The following is an 18,179-nucleotide window of genomic DNA, read 5'->3' as shown; positions in this document are numbered from 1 at the left end:
TTCAAAGTTATTTGAAAAAGTTTCAAAATTTGCGCGTGCGGTCTTAGAGCATTTTTGTAAAATTAACATAGTTTTGATGTTTCTTATTACAAAATAATTTTCATATTTTTATGTTTTTTTAAATAATTTTATGTAGATTTTAATGGCATATAATTTTTATTAAAACTTGGAACAAATTTAAAAGTTATTTGATAAAGTTTCAACAAATGCACGTGTGGCCTCGGAGCATTTTTGTAAAATTAACATTTAAAATACAAGCTTTAATGCTTTTTCATTATAAAATGACATTTGTATTTATATGCTATTTAGATAACTTTATGTGGATTTTGATGGCATGTAATATATTATATAAAAATAAGTCGGGTTTTTCTTCCTGACGATATAAACTCCAGAACGCACGAACCGATTTCGACTATTTTGAATTCGTTAGAATGGTCTCGGGCTCCGCAAGGTTTATAGCTAAGAAAATTGAAAAAAAATCAACAGAAAAGCGGAAAATATATTTTCTTTTTTTACTTACTACTAAGTCATCTTTGATACTTAGCATGTACTTAGCATATTTTTTGTTTGATTGCTACTCATTTGTTTGACAGCTACTCATTGTTCTCTGCTCAGTTAATTTCATGTGATAAACCGGCATTGTGTTCACTGTGAAATTGTGCAAAAAAAGTAAAAAAAAATTAGTTTTTCGTTTCCTAACATTTCAATTGGAAACCATCAAATCAAACACGTGTATTATGCAAATTTTTATTTAATTTCAACAGTAGGCAATTGTTTTCTTCATCTTTTAATCACCAAACGAAATGTTACATACAATAAATAAAATATTACATAAAATAAAACCGTCTGGTGGTGAAACGGAATTCGCCCTGTTTGCTAGTTTTTAATAAAATTTAGAACAAATTCAAAAGTTATTTGATAAAGTTTCAAAAACTGCGCGTGAAGTCTTGGTGAATTTTGTTAAAATCAAAATTTAAAATGCAAATTTTGCTTTATTTTTCTATGAAATGTTATATTTATACTTATATGGTTGTAAAACAAATTTATTGTACTTTTTGACAATATATAATTTTTATTACTTTGTAGAACAAGTTTTAAAGATATTTGCAAAAATAATACGCTTGTACTTTTGATTTCAAGTGCATATTTTTGAGTTAATTTTTATTTCAAATGATTTTTTTGCTATATTTTACAAAAAGTGATATTTCTATAGTTGAAGAACTTTGTAGGATTTTTTATGTACTTTTTAATAGTATATAAATATTATCACTTTGTAGAAAAAATGTAAAAGGAATGTTCCATAGTTTGAAAAAATTACGCTAGTACTTTCACATAAAATTGTTTTTTTTTGTTTATACGTATATCAAATGACTTTTTTGCTATATTTTGGAAAAAAATGATATTTTTTATTGCAAATATTATATTATTATTATATATTGCAATTTTTTGTTAAAGTTTCATTATTAAGGGTTTTTCAGGAATTTAATGTGCTCTCTAATGATATATAATATTTAATATTTTCCAAAGAGAGTTTGAAAGTTCTTTGAACACAATTTAATTTAATTCCACCCAAATTTTTGCACTTAAATCTGTATTTAATTCTTGTATGTTACAACTAGCCCCAAGGATTTGTTTCAACTAACTCCAGGTGTGATTTTTTTACTAATTTAGCAATCACAAAAATTGTTAAACCTGATCAAAGATTGATAAATTTTGAACCGAATAATATATATAAATTTTTAAATTAGTCGATAATGATAATGCAAACCGAAATTTCAGTACAATTTTATATTGCCTGACTGACACAATAATTTAATATCATTCAAGACCTATTGAAAAACTCTTGTTACTACTTACCCCTGTTACAAATAGCCCCTAGCCTCCCTACTACTTAATACTTTTCCGAGAAATTTCCAAAATTTAGACAAATTGTTTGGATTTTGAATGAGTTTTCTTCTTAATTTTGGTAAAAAAAGTGACAAAAGTATGCTGTGAAAAGTGGCGTATTAAGCGGGAAATCGTATAAAACATAATTGTCTTAACGGGGTTCTACTTTACAAAGATATATAAAATTTAAAATTAGTCGATAATGATAATGCAAACGGAAATTTTATATTGCCTGATTAAAATGACGCACCTGCACACTTCTGTTTACTGCATCGGCCTACTACTTCTCTGGGAAATTTTTGGTTATTTACAAAATTTGAACAAATAGTTTGGTTTTTGAATGAGTTTCTTCTTAATTGTGCTTTAAAAAATGGCGTATTATGCGAGAAAACGTATTAAACATAGTCGTCTTAACGGGATACTACTTTACAAAGTCTGATAAATTTTAAACAAAATAAGATATATAAAATTTAAAATTTGTCGATAATAACAAAGCAAACCTAAATTTTAGTACAATTTTGTATATCCTTACTTAAATGACGCATCTACACACTTCTGTTTACTGCGTCGGCCTACTACTTTACTGGGAAAGTTTTGATTTGTTACAAATTTTGAACAAATAGTTTGATTTTCGAATCAGTTTCTCCCTAATTTTGCTTCAAAAAGTGGTGTATTATGCGGGAAATCGTATTAGATATAAACGTCTTAACGGGGTTATGCCGTTTATTAAAAAAAAATCAAACAAATATATTTTCTATTCAAGCAAAAGCAACAGCTTGCCGGCCAGAAGAAAACATCTGCTATAGGAAAGGATCCCTTCATTTATATACATGTATATATGTATGCATGTATATATGTATGTATGTATATTTGTATACATACATATATACAATGTATATATGTATATATGTATATTATACATATATACATGTATATATGTATACGTTTTTCTGTTCCCTCCGACGCGTGCCAAACACCTGTCAGATGCGATCGTAAACAGAACAAAATAAATTCGAAATTCAAAAATTTATAAAAATGTTTTGACAATGGTTACAAAAATTTTAAATATACAAGTTTTTGCGAAATTTAATGTAGAATTTATGTTTCTAACAAAGTTTTTCAAAATTTTTATTGTAGGAAAAGTTATACTTAAGAAACTGAACAAAAACATAGATTATGGGTGAAATAAATTTCTCAAAAATAAATTGGAGAAAGAAAATTTATAACAATATTTTTTTAACAGGTACAAAATTTTTAAATACATAGTTTTATTAGAAATTTAATGTAGAATTTATATTTCTAACAAAGTTTCTTAATATTTTCAATCGTATAAATAGTTATACTTGAAAAACTAAATAGAAACAAAAATTAGTCGTGAAATAAATTGTGTATGACATTGTGCCTTAAGGCAAATTGCTGGAACTTCCCGTACCTTAATGAAATATTCAAGAAATATTTTGGGAAAAGAATTTCATTTTCTTTCTCTAAAAAATAATCGTTTTGTCAACATAACAGAAAGTTTTTTGAATCATTCAAATCGGATGCTTAGTTCTCTCAAAAACTGCCATTTTCTGCACATTTAACTCCGTATCTCCAAAACAGTTAGACCTGCTTTTGCCAAAAACTAATCACCATTTCTCCCCATCATTACAAATTGAATGATTTTGGATCATTCAAATCGGATGCTCCGTCCTCTCAAAAACTAGATTTCTATTTTCTGCACTCTTTGCTTTGTATCTCCGAAACAGTTGGACTTGCCTTTGCCAAAAACTAATCAACACATCTCCTTATTAATAGGAATCGAATGTTTTTTGAACTATTTAAATCGGTTGATCCGTGCGCCCGAAAACGTGGACGAAAAATTGTCCAACCATATATACACACACACAGATTCATCTTTTCTAACAAAGGTACGCCAAAATGTTCAGAAACCTCTGAAACGTAAAAATATGTAAATTTTTCAATTTCGATTTTTGGACGTTTACAATAACTTACCCTACGGTAAATTCCAAAAAACGAAAATTTTTTATGTAAAATCTAGCTAAACAACTCTTGTTCTGTCTTTAGAGTAGTTTCAGTAACATGTTCTAAGATCACGTGGTATTAGGAAGCAGTGATAGCAGTTATGTAAGATTATAAAAATACCATTTTGTACAATTTTGGTTCGTAACATAATTTTGTAAATTTTCGTACTCAGATCGAAGTTATAATCTAAAATCTCAACCAAAACATAAATCCATCAACTCTATTGACGTTTTCTGATATCTTATGGCATCAGGAAGCAGCTATGGCAGTTTCTTAAAAATATAAGAACGCCATTTTGTAGAAAATTTAATTGAGAACCTAAATTTTTAATATAACTTTGTTATTTTTTTACTTTAAGGCTAATAGTTTAAAAATTGAAGAAAAACATATATTCAGGATATGGGGTGGCATCAGGAAGCAGCAATAGCAACTGATCAAAAACGCAAAACGCCATTTTCTTGCAAATTTTATATAGAGGCTAAGTGTCTAACTAATTTTGTAAAAGTTGTGTATTCTAAAAGTAGTTATACCTTTAAAACTAAAAAAGATTCGTTAATATTTCTAAAATGCCATCCAGATTTTGTAGTAAATTGTATGTAGAATTTATGCTCATATCATCTAGATTAGGCAGCAGCAATATCAGTTTATTCAAATTATAAAAACGCCATGTTGTAATAAATTATATGTAGAATTTTTGCTCATATCACCTAGATTAGCCAGCAGCAATATCAGTTTATTCAAATTATGAAAACGCCTTGTTGTACTAAATTATATGTGGAATTTATTCTCATATAATCTAGATTAGGCAACAGCAATAGCAGTTTACTAAAATTATAAAAACGTCATTTTGTACTAAATTGTATGTAGAATTTATGCTACTTGTAAAATATTTATTCTGAAATAATTTATACTCCAAACCCTCAAATGAAACATGGATTTGTTATCATACTACATACTACCTCATATTAATGGTATCATATTGTGGTATCGGGTAGCAGCGATAGCAGTCTTTATGCAGATAGTCTTTATAAAGTCATATAAATAATTAATTTAAAGTATTTATGTTATCGTAAATAGTACAGCAAAATAACAAATGAAGTCCTGAAAAGAGTGGACGAAGCAAGGACTCTAATCCTGAAAAGAAAAGGAAACTGGATCGGACCCCTTGTGCAAAAAGAGTGCCTCTTGAACGAGGGTAAAATAGGACTAAACGGAATGGAAAGAAAAAGAATGCAGACGATTGACGACTTATGCGAGAAGAAAAAATGCAGGGAACTGAAAGACGAATCAGGAAGCATGGAAGCACAAGTTCGGAAAGAAAAATACATGCAAAAAGGGGGAGGTAGGGAAGAATAGTAGTAATGGGAATGATAGACGACGAAGGATAAGGGATTTATGTATTTGTGGTGGCTCTCACACCATGGACCTGCCTTCGGGTAGAGTATCATGTATTATTATCAAAAAGCACAGCTTTATTGTAGCTAAATATATGTAACACATAAAATTGTTATATAACCTCACTTTTAATATAATCTCATTACTATGCTTTTACGAGCACATAAAGTGCATTTTAATACATTTATATATGGATATACATATATATATATATATATATATATATATATATATATATATATATATATATATATATTGTCGTGACGTCACTCGTCTGAGTCTGCGCACGCCATCTTACGTCATCGATCGGCGAACACAAATTTTACAACTTTGAACATAACCTCAAAATCAGATTGTTTTGGTGCCTGACAGCTGCGACAATATTAAATTTAATTAAATAAATAGTAATTTAATTAATTGTTGATATATAAAGATAATTAGATAAATTGAAAGATGTGAAAGTGTTTGATGTGAAAGTTTGTTAAATGTGTTTGTTATTTTACTGAAGTTTTACTTTCGAGGGTGTACACGAGGTGTATAATATGGTGAGTTAGATATGTTTGGATTTGGTTTTTGGTTTGTAACTTTTGGTAAAGTGGAAATTTTGGAAAATTGTTTGAGAATGTTAAAATCTGCTTAAAATGTTCTGCAAAACTGTTTTTTTTAATTTTTTTTTCGACGACTCTAGTATGTTTAGTTTTGTTTTTCCTTTTGTTAGTTCGTTACTCAAAAAATTCTTAATTGATTTGTTTTTGGTTTGTAACTTTTTATAAAGTAGTAATTTTGGAAAGTTGTCTGAAAAATTAAAAACCTGCATAAAATGTTGTACAAAACAGTTTTTTTTAAAAAAAAAAAAAACAATGAGAAGCTGTATTATGTTTAACTTCCCGAAGAAGAAGTTTATGTTTTCATCAAAAGTTTGATTCGCTAATGTTATGTTTTCTCGACGTTTCAAGCCATTCTGAATCGAATGAGACCAAATTTGGAAAAAGTATGTGTGTGTGAACAGATTTTGTACCTTAAATCGACGTTTTCTCACAAACGGCTGGACCGATTTCAAAAATTTAAAAACAATTCTATATATCTCGATTAGGACTATCGTTTCTCAGTTTTGCGCTACGATCGGCCAAACCGTTTCTTTGTGAATCGCACAAAAGTGAAAAATTTTTCCTCCGCGTTTTAGCCCGCAATTCTGAATCGATTTTAAAAATTCAAAAACCGTTCGAAAGATATTTGTTGGGAATCGACTTGATTAGTTTTTGGTGAAGATCGCCGGGCCGTTTTCTTGTAATAAGGTGTTAAAAAATTTTTTGTCAGCGATTTTTATTATTATTTTTTTGACGGTAGATACCATAGTCTTATAGATCAAACTAAAATATTACGTCCCTTCGACAAGTTGTTTAACTTTAAAAATCCGTCAAAGTTTGCAGAAATTAATGTCGTTTTTTTAGCATTTGTCTAAATTAGACCTTTGATCGACGTTTTTTCAAAAACGCCTGAACTGATTTCAAAAATTTAAAAGCCATTCGATGTTTCTCAATGAGGACTATCGTTTGCCAGTTTTGTGCTACGATCTGCCAAACCGTTTCTTTGTAATTTGGGAAAAAGTGTTGAACTTTTTGTCTACATTCAAGCGTATACTACCGAATCGAGTTTAAAAAATCAAATACTGTTGGAAATATATTAGTTGGGAATGATACTGATTAGGTAAAGATTGACCGAGCCGTTTTCTTGTAATCACCTGTTGAAAAGAATTTTTTGGCGATTTTTATGAAACTTTTTTTGACAATAGATATCATGGTCTTATAGAACATACTGAAATATTACGGCCCTAACACAAATAGTTTAATTTTAAAAATTCATCATTGTTTGAAAACATTTTATAATCTAATTATTTTTTAATAATTTTTTATTTCTCAATCTAATTATTTTTTTAAATTTTCCAATTAATAATTTTTTGCTTTTGTTTTTCCAATTAGTAATTTTTTGCTTAAAAATAAATTAACAGTCTACAAAACTTCTCTAGATTTGGAAAAAAAAGTTAACTTTCATTTAAACCATTAAATAATGTATATGTAAAACTACGTCAATAATTTATTAAGTTTTTTAAAAAAATATATTTCGATGTTTGAAAATTGTGATCGAAATCTGCATAAAATTATTAACAAAACTCTACTTTCATAAAAAAAATGCAACGACTTTAGTAATTTAGTTTTATTTTTGCTTTTGTAATTCCAACAAAATTTATAACAAATTTCGTATATATGTATATGTATATATATATATATATATATATATATATATATATATATGTATGTATGTATGTATGTATGTATGTATAAATTCTCTTTATCATACAAAAAGATACGAAATTTAATTAAGTCAAAAGCTAAATTAATTTGCTTTATCACTTAATTAAAATATTATCAACCTGATAAAATTCTTCAATTCATTTATAAAATTTTATTTAACATTCCTAAGAACTCAGTATTATTATTATTATTATCGGTGCCCGAAGGCAGGTCCATGGTGTGAGTGCCACCACAAATAAATGATTCACTTACCCTTGTTTATCATTCCCTTTATCACTATTCCCTCCCCCCTTTTTACATTTTTTTATGTATTTTTATTTCCAAACTTCTGCTTAAGTTATAGTGAGAATAGAGTAACATAGGTATACCACCAACAACAAGAGAGGTGTTGACCTCTTAAGGGATCAGAGACATGGACTCTAAGAAAGACAAACAAAAACTACCTGCAGGGCTTTCAAATATCGTACTGGAGACAAATAAAAATAATGAATGGTAGTCTGCCCGAAGGCAGGTCCATGGTACGAGAGCCACCACAAATAAATGATTCACTTCACGTCTATTATTCCCATTACCACTATTCCCTCCCCCCCTTTTACATTTTTTATGTATTTTTATTTCCAAACTTCTGCTTCCATGTTTCTTGATCCTGTGTTTTGGCTATCAGTTTCCTGTATTTTTTCTTCTCGCATAAGTCGTCAATCATCTGCATTCTTCTTCTTCCCATTCCTTTCATTCCTTTTTATTTTACCGCCAACGACATCGCGCAGGATGGGTCCAAACCAGTTTTCTTTTCGTTTCATGATCGAGCTCACAAGGACCTCAGGATTACTTTTTTGGGGTTTCGATGAAACTTTGCATGGTGATAGAGTTGATAGTTAAACTGAACACCTTAAAATATTATAGGCCTATGAGGAGTGGTTTAATTATAAAAATTATTTATTATATATTATAATTTACAGTGTTTCGTATCAATATGCCTCGGTGTCTCTACCAGTACTATTTTTCAAAACTTCAATTAATTTTTACAATTAAACCACTTCTCCTAGGCCTCTAATATTTTAATGTGTTCAGTTTGACTATCAACTCCATCATAATATAAAGTTTCATCGAAATTCCAGAAGAGTCAATCTGAGGTACTTCTTGTAATTAGAATGCTTCCTTCCTTCTTCTAATTTTTCCACTTTTTCATTTGTTATATTATCCGTCAACTTTATCTTCACAATTTGTCTTCAAAATATAATAATAAAATAGGTAGCATAGCTCTGTACAGATCGGAGACATGAACTCTAAGAAAGGCCGACAAGAACTTCCTGGAAAGTATTGAAATGTGGTGCTGAAGGCGGATGGAGAAGATAAAGTTGACAGACAAAATAACAAATGACGATGTCCTGAGAAAAGTGGTAGACAGAAAGGACTCTACTGAGCACAATCCTGAAAAGAAAAGAAAACTTGGTCGGATCCGTTCTGCAAAAAGAGTGCATCCTGCACGACGTCGTCGAGGGTAAAATAGAATATGAAAGGAAAGGAAAGAAGAAGAATGCAAATGATTGGCGACTTACGCCAGAAGAGAAAATACAGGGAACTGAAAGCCGAAGCGCAGGATCAGGAGCATGGTACAGTTAGTTCGGAAAGGAAAATACATGTAAAAAATGGGGGTAGGGGCAATAGTGGTAATGGGAATGATAGACAAGGGACAAGGGAATTATTTGTTGTGGTGGCTCTCGCACCATGGACCGGCTTTCGGGCAGACTACCATTTATTATTATTATTATTTATCTCCAGTACGACATTTGAAAGCTCTGCAGGTAATTTTTGTTTATCTTTCTTAGAGTCCATGTCTCTGATCTCTTAAAGAGGGCAACAAATTTTATTAATTGTTGGTGCTACACTTATGTTACTCTATTATTACTATAATTTATTTTCTATCACCACATAATCAAATTTTTTTTTTATTAGGCCGACGACAGTATGAGTGATGATGTCTTCGAAGACGAAGCAATAACACTTACGCCATCTAGGATTCCGGCGACCAGTCAATATGGCAAGGGTACGAATCCGTCACCGACCGGTTATCCGGGATACGAACCGCCTGCCGAACTGGTTCGGCACCTGGCTGAAAGGACTAGTGGTGAGCTGAGTGCAGAACCGAAAAAATATTCTTTGACTGAGGAGGAACATAAAGTGCATAAGGTGATGATAATAATCGTCTGCATTTTTCTTCTTCCCATTCCTTTTGTTCCTTTTATTTTACCATCGACGACGTCGTGCAGGAGGCACTCTTTTCGCAAAAGAGGTCCGATCCAGTTTCCTTTTCTTTTCAGAATTGTGCTCAGTAGAGTCCTTTCTTCACCCACTTTTCTCAGGACTTCTTCATTTGTTATTTTATCTATCCACTTTATATTCTTCAGCACCACATTTCAAAACTCTCGAGGTAGTTCTTATCGGCCTTTCTTATAGTCCATGTCTCCGATCCGTACATACTATGCTCCAAACGTATCACTTGATGAAGGTGATGATATAAAACATTTTTTTAATTTATATAAATATGATATAATTGTTTTTATTAACTTTTTGGAGAAGTTTATGGTTTTATCACCGACTTGTTAATTTTGTTTCGACGTTATATGTCGTTCTGAATCTGAATTTGGCACAGTTGTTGATAGAAGGTTCGATCCAAGTCCTCGCAAAACTAATCATGGCGAGTTCTAATCGAGTTTCAACGAAAGGTTTTTAAATTTTTGAAATCAGTACAGCCGATTTTAAACAGAAAGTGGAAGAAACATCAGAGTTTCTCTCACACACACTTATTTTTAGTTAGAAGATAAACAACTAATCATGACGATTTCTTTTCTTGAGTTTCAACAAGAGGCTTCTAAATTTTTGAAATCGGTACAGCGGTTTTTGAAATCGGTCGGCGGTTTTTGAAAAAAAAACGCCGACCAAACATCAGTCTTTCTCTCTCACCCACATACTTTTCCCAATTTCAGTGTCAAAAGCTGATTGTTAAATATAATATATCGTCCACGTTTTGGAACGACATGCTTTCCACCATTTGTTAAGAACATATTTTTAGTTAGAAGATAAACAACTACACTTATTGTTAATTTTCCATAGGGTAAGTTATTGCAATGGGCCGAAAATCGAAATTGAAAATTTTTACATTTCTCGACGTTTTGAAGGTTTCTGAACATTTTGGCATATCTCAGAAAAATGGATGTGTGTGTGTGTGTGTATGTATGTATGGATACAAATTCCCAGTCACGTTTTCGGGTGCACGGATCATTCACTTCATTTTAATTACATGAAGTTCTTCAAACACAATTATTCCATGATGAATGAAGTTGCGAAAACAATATTTGTTTAGGCGTTGTTTAACATAATCCACTGTGTGAACGAATATTATAGAAGTTATTAATCAGCAATTACTTCATTTCTCTAATGAAGGTTGATTTCTAAATGCTAATTACAATGACAAACAGATTATGTCATACTTGAAGTATACAGTCATACTTATACACATTATATAAATGTGTATAATGGTTGACACTAATAAATATTATTCGAAATTGTTATATGATATATTTATTTTTACTTAACTTAAATTTGCTACTTTGTACAGTAACAAATAAGTTTTACTTCAATTGCAAATGAACCTTACGCGCACTCCTTTTCTATATAAAAGTAGCCAATATCTATTACAATACGTTAAAGGACTTAAATCTGATTACTACCTATCTAATCATACCGTACGATACCTAAGACCATCAGTTCCTACATTTATATATATACGAGTATATATATTATATACTTATTATATATATATATATATATATATATATATATATATACAGTTCATGAATATATATTTATTATATGGGCTAATATCTCTAACGAGACCAAGACCACTGGCTGTCTATCTAAAAAAAAAAAACGAGCCCACCCATCAAAAATTTGGTTACGCCATTATATATATATATATATATATATATACATTATTTGTTATTAACCTATTATATAAACATACACCTACATATCTTTTACCCCTTACAAACCTTACATACTACTATTTAAACGCTATATTTTACGCTTATCTATTATTTATTGTCTCTACCGTATACTCTATTGTCTATCGCCCGCACCGGGAATCGAACCCGGGACCACCGCGTGGCAGTCCACAGCTTTGACCACTACTCTACTGGGTTCCCCACAAATAATATATTAAGGGACGCATTGTTTTTCCGCGGTACCTTTACCTATTAATTAAGTAATTAATACTACGGCGACGAGACGACACGCGAAAAAAGACGTCAAATCGTAGCGCCACGGTGGTCTAGTGGTTAAGGTCGTTGCCTTCTACGCAGAGGGTCCGGGTTCGATTCCCGGTAGGGTTCGGAAAAATTAGCGTGTAAGAAACATTATAGGTGTAAGATACGGAATAATATTGGGCGTATTACGTATATAGGGTAGTAGGCGTATTAGGCGTACTATATAGTTAGTTAAAAGGCGTACAACATAAAAATTAAGGTTTAGGCATACGTGAGTATGGTATTGGTATCTTATAAGAAATACATGTTATATGATAATCGCAAGCACAATTTTGATACTGGTACAGTATAAAGTGCATTTTTATCCTTATAACAACTCTTTAAATATTATTTTATTCACGGCAAATAAAAGAAGTACGTGACATTCCTCAGCATTTAATTTTTGCAGCCACGAGTACAAGTTTTGCAGTTTATTAAATAATTTAAATTCAAAATAGGTATTGTTGATCTAAGAAAATTAAAATAAATTTTGCTTAAAAATTCAATTTATATTTTTTTACCAATATAAAAGTATTTACCAATATACATGTGCAGGGTTGTCCCAGAACTCAACCAACATGTTCGTCTTTATGTCTGTTCGTCACGTTTTTTTTTAACTTCCCGTAGGGTAGTTATAGTAATGGGCCGAAGATCGAAAATGAAAATTTTTGCACTCACGTATACTGGAGCACTTTTCCAATTTTGTGAAAACTATTGAAAAATGTGAAAATGCCGCTGAGCTAAGAACAGTATAAGTGAAAATGTCGCACAGAATTATCTGCAAATGCGTTTAGACTGTGACTATACGGGAGCGCTTTATCAATTTTGTGTAAATTAGGCAATTATTTTTTAAATTGAATTCGAAATGAAATGACGATTGTTAATGTTCCGGAGATAAATTGATTTGATGATTTACATTTGATTTGCTCAGATATAACAAAAGCTAGCAAAAATAATGAAAGTTACAGTATTTGTAATAATATATTAGCAAACGTTTACAATTTCTCAAATACTTCATTACGGTACGGGAAGTTCCAGCAATTTGCCTTAAAGCACGATGCCATAAACCACTAGTTTTTGACTAAAGTTGTAATATTTTTTGAACAAATAATTTCAACTTTGCAATTCAGTTTATATTATTCTTATAAATATTAGACAATGTTACAATATTAATAATAATCTATTTCAAAACATTCAGTACTCCTCGAACATTTCGTTACGGTACGGGAAGTTCCAGAAATTTGCCTTAAGGCACGATGCCATACACCCAACTAGTTCAATATAATAATTAACTCAAAAAGTGTGATCTAAAGCTCTTAATATTCAAATCTAAATAATTTTACTTAAAAGAAGCCTTTTAAAACCAATATGGCGGTCAAGCTAACCATATCAGAAATTGCTATTTGTTTCACAAGCTTATCGCTAGATGGCGACATAATTATTTAAGAATTAATAGAGACCATTCTCGTATAAAATAGTATGTTACGGCTCAATCTTCGTATGAACTGGTAGTAACAAACCATCAAAAGTTATGTATTTGCTGTGCGATCAGGCGTTTTAACCATAAAACCTAACTTCACGTATGTGTTATCAATGAAACACCAGAAAGTTGCACTTATGACCAAAAGGTTGTTTAACGTTTGTGGTTTTGGACCTCAGGTTTTATGTTTAAAACGCCTGATCGCTCACCAAATACACAGCATTTTAACAGTTCGTTGCTACCAACTCATACGAATATAGACCCGTAATACTGCGTTGTCATAACGTTTCTACTTTACCGGAGAATTGGCTCTTTAATGTATAAATATAAATATAATAATAATAATAATATTATTATTATTATTTATATTTTTATTTTTAATATTTTTATTATTATTATTATTATTATTATTTCAGACAATACTATTAGGAGACAGTGGCGTAGGCAAAACTTCTTTACTAGTACAATTCGATACTGGAAAGTTCCAACAAGGAACCTTCAGTGCAACAGTTGGAATCGGATTCACGGTAAGTTTTTATATTTATTTATGTATATATATATACATATATATATATATATATATATATATATCTTATATATAAAATTCTTCTGTATGGGTGTATGATTTGATACTTCTCCTAAACGGTTATTCGGATTTTGATAATTCTTTTTAGAGTTTGTCAAAGGAAATTCTTAAGATTTAGTGAACTATAAGTATATTGTATATTGGATTAAACTATAGTAATATTGTAGAAATAAATGGCAAAAATTACGTAAAAACTACTTATCATTGTTTGACATTGAAAACAATTGAACTGTCATCTGCTAGAAATGCCAATTCACTTGAAATTTGAATTTAGATGAAGTTATGAGCCTAGTTAATATTAGATTATAATATACAAGAAAAATGTAGTGTCTACATTATTATTGCCGAAAAAAGCAGTTCAGATGTGCCAGAGATTAAAATATTATAAGATATAGTCAACGGTATATGTTGGCAGATGAAATTTTATAATTCAGTTTAATAAATAACGCAATGAGTCCAAAATTGCATTAAATTATTAGTAAGAAAAATGTACTTTAGAAATTATAATTGCCAGAAAGCAACTAATATATCGTACGAGAATATGAAAATTATAGACTAAATTATTGAAGTAATTATGTTGTGTGGTAAAATCAAGTGTGATATTGTTCTTTTACTGCAGATATTACATTATTTTTTTTCTGAATTTCTTATACTGCTTATGCTAAGACCATAAATGAATCATAAAGGCAGGACATCAAATATGATATTAAAAAGTATAGGATAAAATATTAAAAAAATTGGAACTTTTGAATTGTAGACGTGGGTACATGACAACGTCTGTTGGGTCATCTAGTATAATATAAAGGCTAAACTAGCCAATTTACACAAAAGAATTTCTCAACATAGAAATAATTTAAAAAATAAGAATCAGCATAAAACAATGCTCACAGAACATATAAATAATCTTCATCATAACATTGATTTTTAAACCCGAGTATAATTTTCTTTAAAATATCTACTTTCAAAGCGAATGGGTTAAAATGGTGTCATATTTTAATTGGCCCTCCTGAATTAAAAAATTGCCTTTTTATAGGGCAACTCGATATATCCTAAAATCGCAATTGAAAATATTTTATTATGATCCAAAGTGCCTGATTTATTATTATTGTACATTTATTTTTTATATACATATATTGAAACTGTTGAACCATTCGATTAATACAAATAATGTATTCGACAAATTTGTACAAAATTAAATAATCTACAATATTGTCTTTCACCATAATGCCCTACAGCAACTCGGTGTACTCATAAAAAGCAAAAGAAAACAACTGTATATGTATATATACAGAGGAAAGATCTTGTTATAATTTCATTATTTTTGTCTCGTCATCGTTCAGAAAGTTTTTTAATATAATTAAAGAACTAATTAAAATTGATTACTTTTTAATTCACGGTTGACATTTCCAACTTTTCTTAAATAAATATAAATACAAATATATATACATACATATATATATATATATATATGTATGTATATATATATATATATATATATATGTATGTATATATAAATTGGTGTTGGCAAAACAAAAATTTCTTCTGAACTAATTATTGGATTAAAAAATGAAAACATATTTTATATATATAATATAAATTCATATACTACAATTCTTATAAAAGAGAAGACTAACTAGTGGTGCATGGCATCGTGCCTTAAGGCAAATTGCTGGAACTTCCCGTACCAAAAATTATTAGAACTATCTCCACTAAATCGTGAGTTACAAGGTCACAAATAAATATGACATAAAATTTTAATTGTTATGATGAAGCCAAAGGATATATATATATATATATATATATCCTTTAATATTTTTCTTTGAACTTTTCACATCGTACTAATACAGTTTTCCTTTAAAAAAAGGAAAAAAGGATCTTAAGTTCGACCTCATTGTATTTCACAAACAATGAAGTTAAAACTTCAAAAAGAAATTGGAAATGCTTTCTTTTTTCTTCAAAGGAAAATACTTTGTGGTTTCGATTTTCCGATAAATATAAAACTGCATTAAATGTATAAAAAAAATTAATAATAATTAATAGATAAATTAATATGCAATAAATAATCATTTAACACTAGAATGTCTATTATGACAACTTTTAGGGTTCATCAAGTCCTAATGCATTTTTGGCACATTCATTGTAATTTTGTAATACGATGATGTATGGCAAGGTTGTAAAGAATTTTATTAGCTTTTATATACCAGAAAACTGTATATAGATACAGTAATTAGTTTTTGAGTTCTGATGCATAAAGTGAACTAAAACCAAAAATGAGGCAAAATTGTGACAGATGTTGGATTTTTTAATCGTAACAACCTTTTGTCAAATCGTATCCAAAATGTTTTTATACAGTTAGATAATAATAGGAAAATATCTTAAACGTAGAAAAATATTTTTCCTTATCAATAAAATAAAGAAGTTACAAACCATCAAAACTAATTATTGCCTTATATTTCTTACTAAACAAGACAATTGTGTTCGGACAAAATTTCTGTTTGTTGATTGTTATACCTTTTGGTAAGTCGTATCCAAAATTTATTGATACAGTTAGATAATAGAGAAAATATCTCTATATTAATTTTTTTGTATCTAATAAAATATCGAAGTTACAAACTTTTGAATATGTAAAAGTATTACCAGAAAGTTCAAATTTTATTAAAAGCTTCTAGAAACGACTGAAGCCCTTAGTGTACGAATAGTTATTACAGATTTGAAGATGTATTAGGTATTTATAAATACATTTTCTAATATATATAGATATATATATATATATATATTATATATATATATATATATATATATATACTTTCAACATATATATATATATATATAACGATATTTATATATATATATCTATTATTCAGATCGCTTTCAACAGGAATATTATGAACAGATTTGTATATCTTCCTTTCAGGGGATTTCTATTCGAGAGTTCCATTGAAAAGGGAATTTTCAAATTAATTGATATTCGATATCTCACAAAGATTTATTCACACACACCCTGTATATATATATATATATATATATATATATATATATATCAAAGTATCACTTTACGTTATTATGTAATGAATTTAATTCAATTATATTCTTACGAATTAAATTAATTATTTAATAAATGAATTAGTTAATAAATTTATAAGTTTTTTTTGTAAATAGATACTTTAACAACTTTTTAAGAAATATACATCAAATCTGGTTAGCCACGTGCACTGAGGGTTGGTAAATATGATTTTTGCTCTGAGGGTTGTTATTTTCAAAACATAAATGTATGATTGTAAATTGTAGCTCTATTATTTAATTATACATGAACAAAAATATAAATGTATAAATGGTATAAATTTTAGATAATTTTACCTATAATCTAGTGGATTTTAAATACGAATTGCCAATAGGTTGTCACGAATACAAAAGTAAAATTTTGTACAAACTAATTTTTTGTTATTTATGTTATGCTCTTAAGCCTGCCGTTGCTTAATTTTTTTAGATACAGAAAAATTGTTTGAATCTAATTTTAGATAATTTTATCGTTTATCTACTGGTATAAATAGATTTTGAATACAACATGCCAATATGTTGTCACGATTAAGAAAGTCATTTATGTCTGAACATAATCGTTATATTTAAAGATTTAAAGTTATTTACAATTTGCCCATAAGCAGTTACAGTTAAAAAACTGAAATTTTATCAGGTTTCTGTTTTTCTCAAATCAACAATATAATTTTGAAATTGTAATAACATTTAAAAACTAGTTGGTTTGGTATTTAGCCTTGAGGCAAGTTACATGAACTTCCCGATATGTGTAAAATCGACTTAATCATAAAAATGAATTAATTTATGAGTGATTGAAAGTATTCCGAGTGGATTTACACATAATTGAAAACGAAAACAAACTCGAGTATTTTTTAAAAGCAAATTTTTCAATAATCAATAATTTTTTAATTGAACCAGTTCCGTAGGACTTTAATGATTTATTAAGTTTATTAAGACCAAGTACTCTATCGTTATACCAAGTGAATCGTCTAATTTTAATTTTAACAAACGTCAAAAAAAATACTCATTTTCTCAAACTTTGATGAAGTTTTAAAATAAACTACTTGTCGTAAGGCCGTAATATTTCAGTAAGTTCTATAAGACCATGGTATATATCGCCAAAAAAAGTTCCATAAACATCGTCTTAATTTTTTTTT

At 29.1% G+C, this 18,179-nt stretch overlaps 1 protein-coding gene across 1 annotated transcript in view; it reads left to right on the top strand.

Moving 5' to 3' along the window:
* The window catches only part of LOC113363123 (ras-related protein Rab-37-like), a 249,991-nt gene that overhangs the window by 199,241 nt on the left and 32,571 nt on the right, over positions 1–18,179 (top strand). The window contains exons 2-3 of the mRNA XM_026605606.1: positions 9,576–9,809; positions 13,820–13,930. Of these exons, the coding sequence (XP_026461391.1) occupies positions 9,588–9,809; positions 13,820–13,930 (333 nt within the window). The 5' untranslated portion in view covers positions 9,576–9,587. The remainder of the gene's footprint in view (positions 1–9,575; positions 9,810–13,819; positions 13,931–18,179) is intronic.

Source organism: Ctenocephalides felis, unplaced genomic scaffold (genome assembly GCF_003426905.1).
Source record: "Ctenocephalides felis isolate EL2017-DRISC unplaced genomic scaffold, ASM342690v1 CF-g0.4_SCAFFOLD_00845, whole genome shotgun sequence".
In the NCBI taxonomy this organism is placed as follows: Eukaryota; Metazoa; Arthropoda; class Insecta; order Siphonaptera; family Pulicidae; genus Ctenocephalides; species Ctenocephalides felis.
The sequence above is the reverse complement of the archived record's forward strand: the minus strand, read 5'-3'. Positions and strand labels throughout refer to the sequence as shown.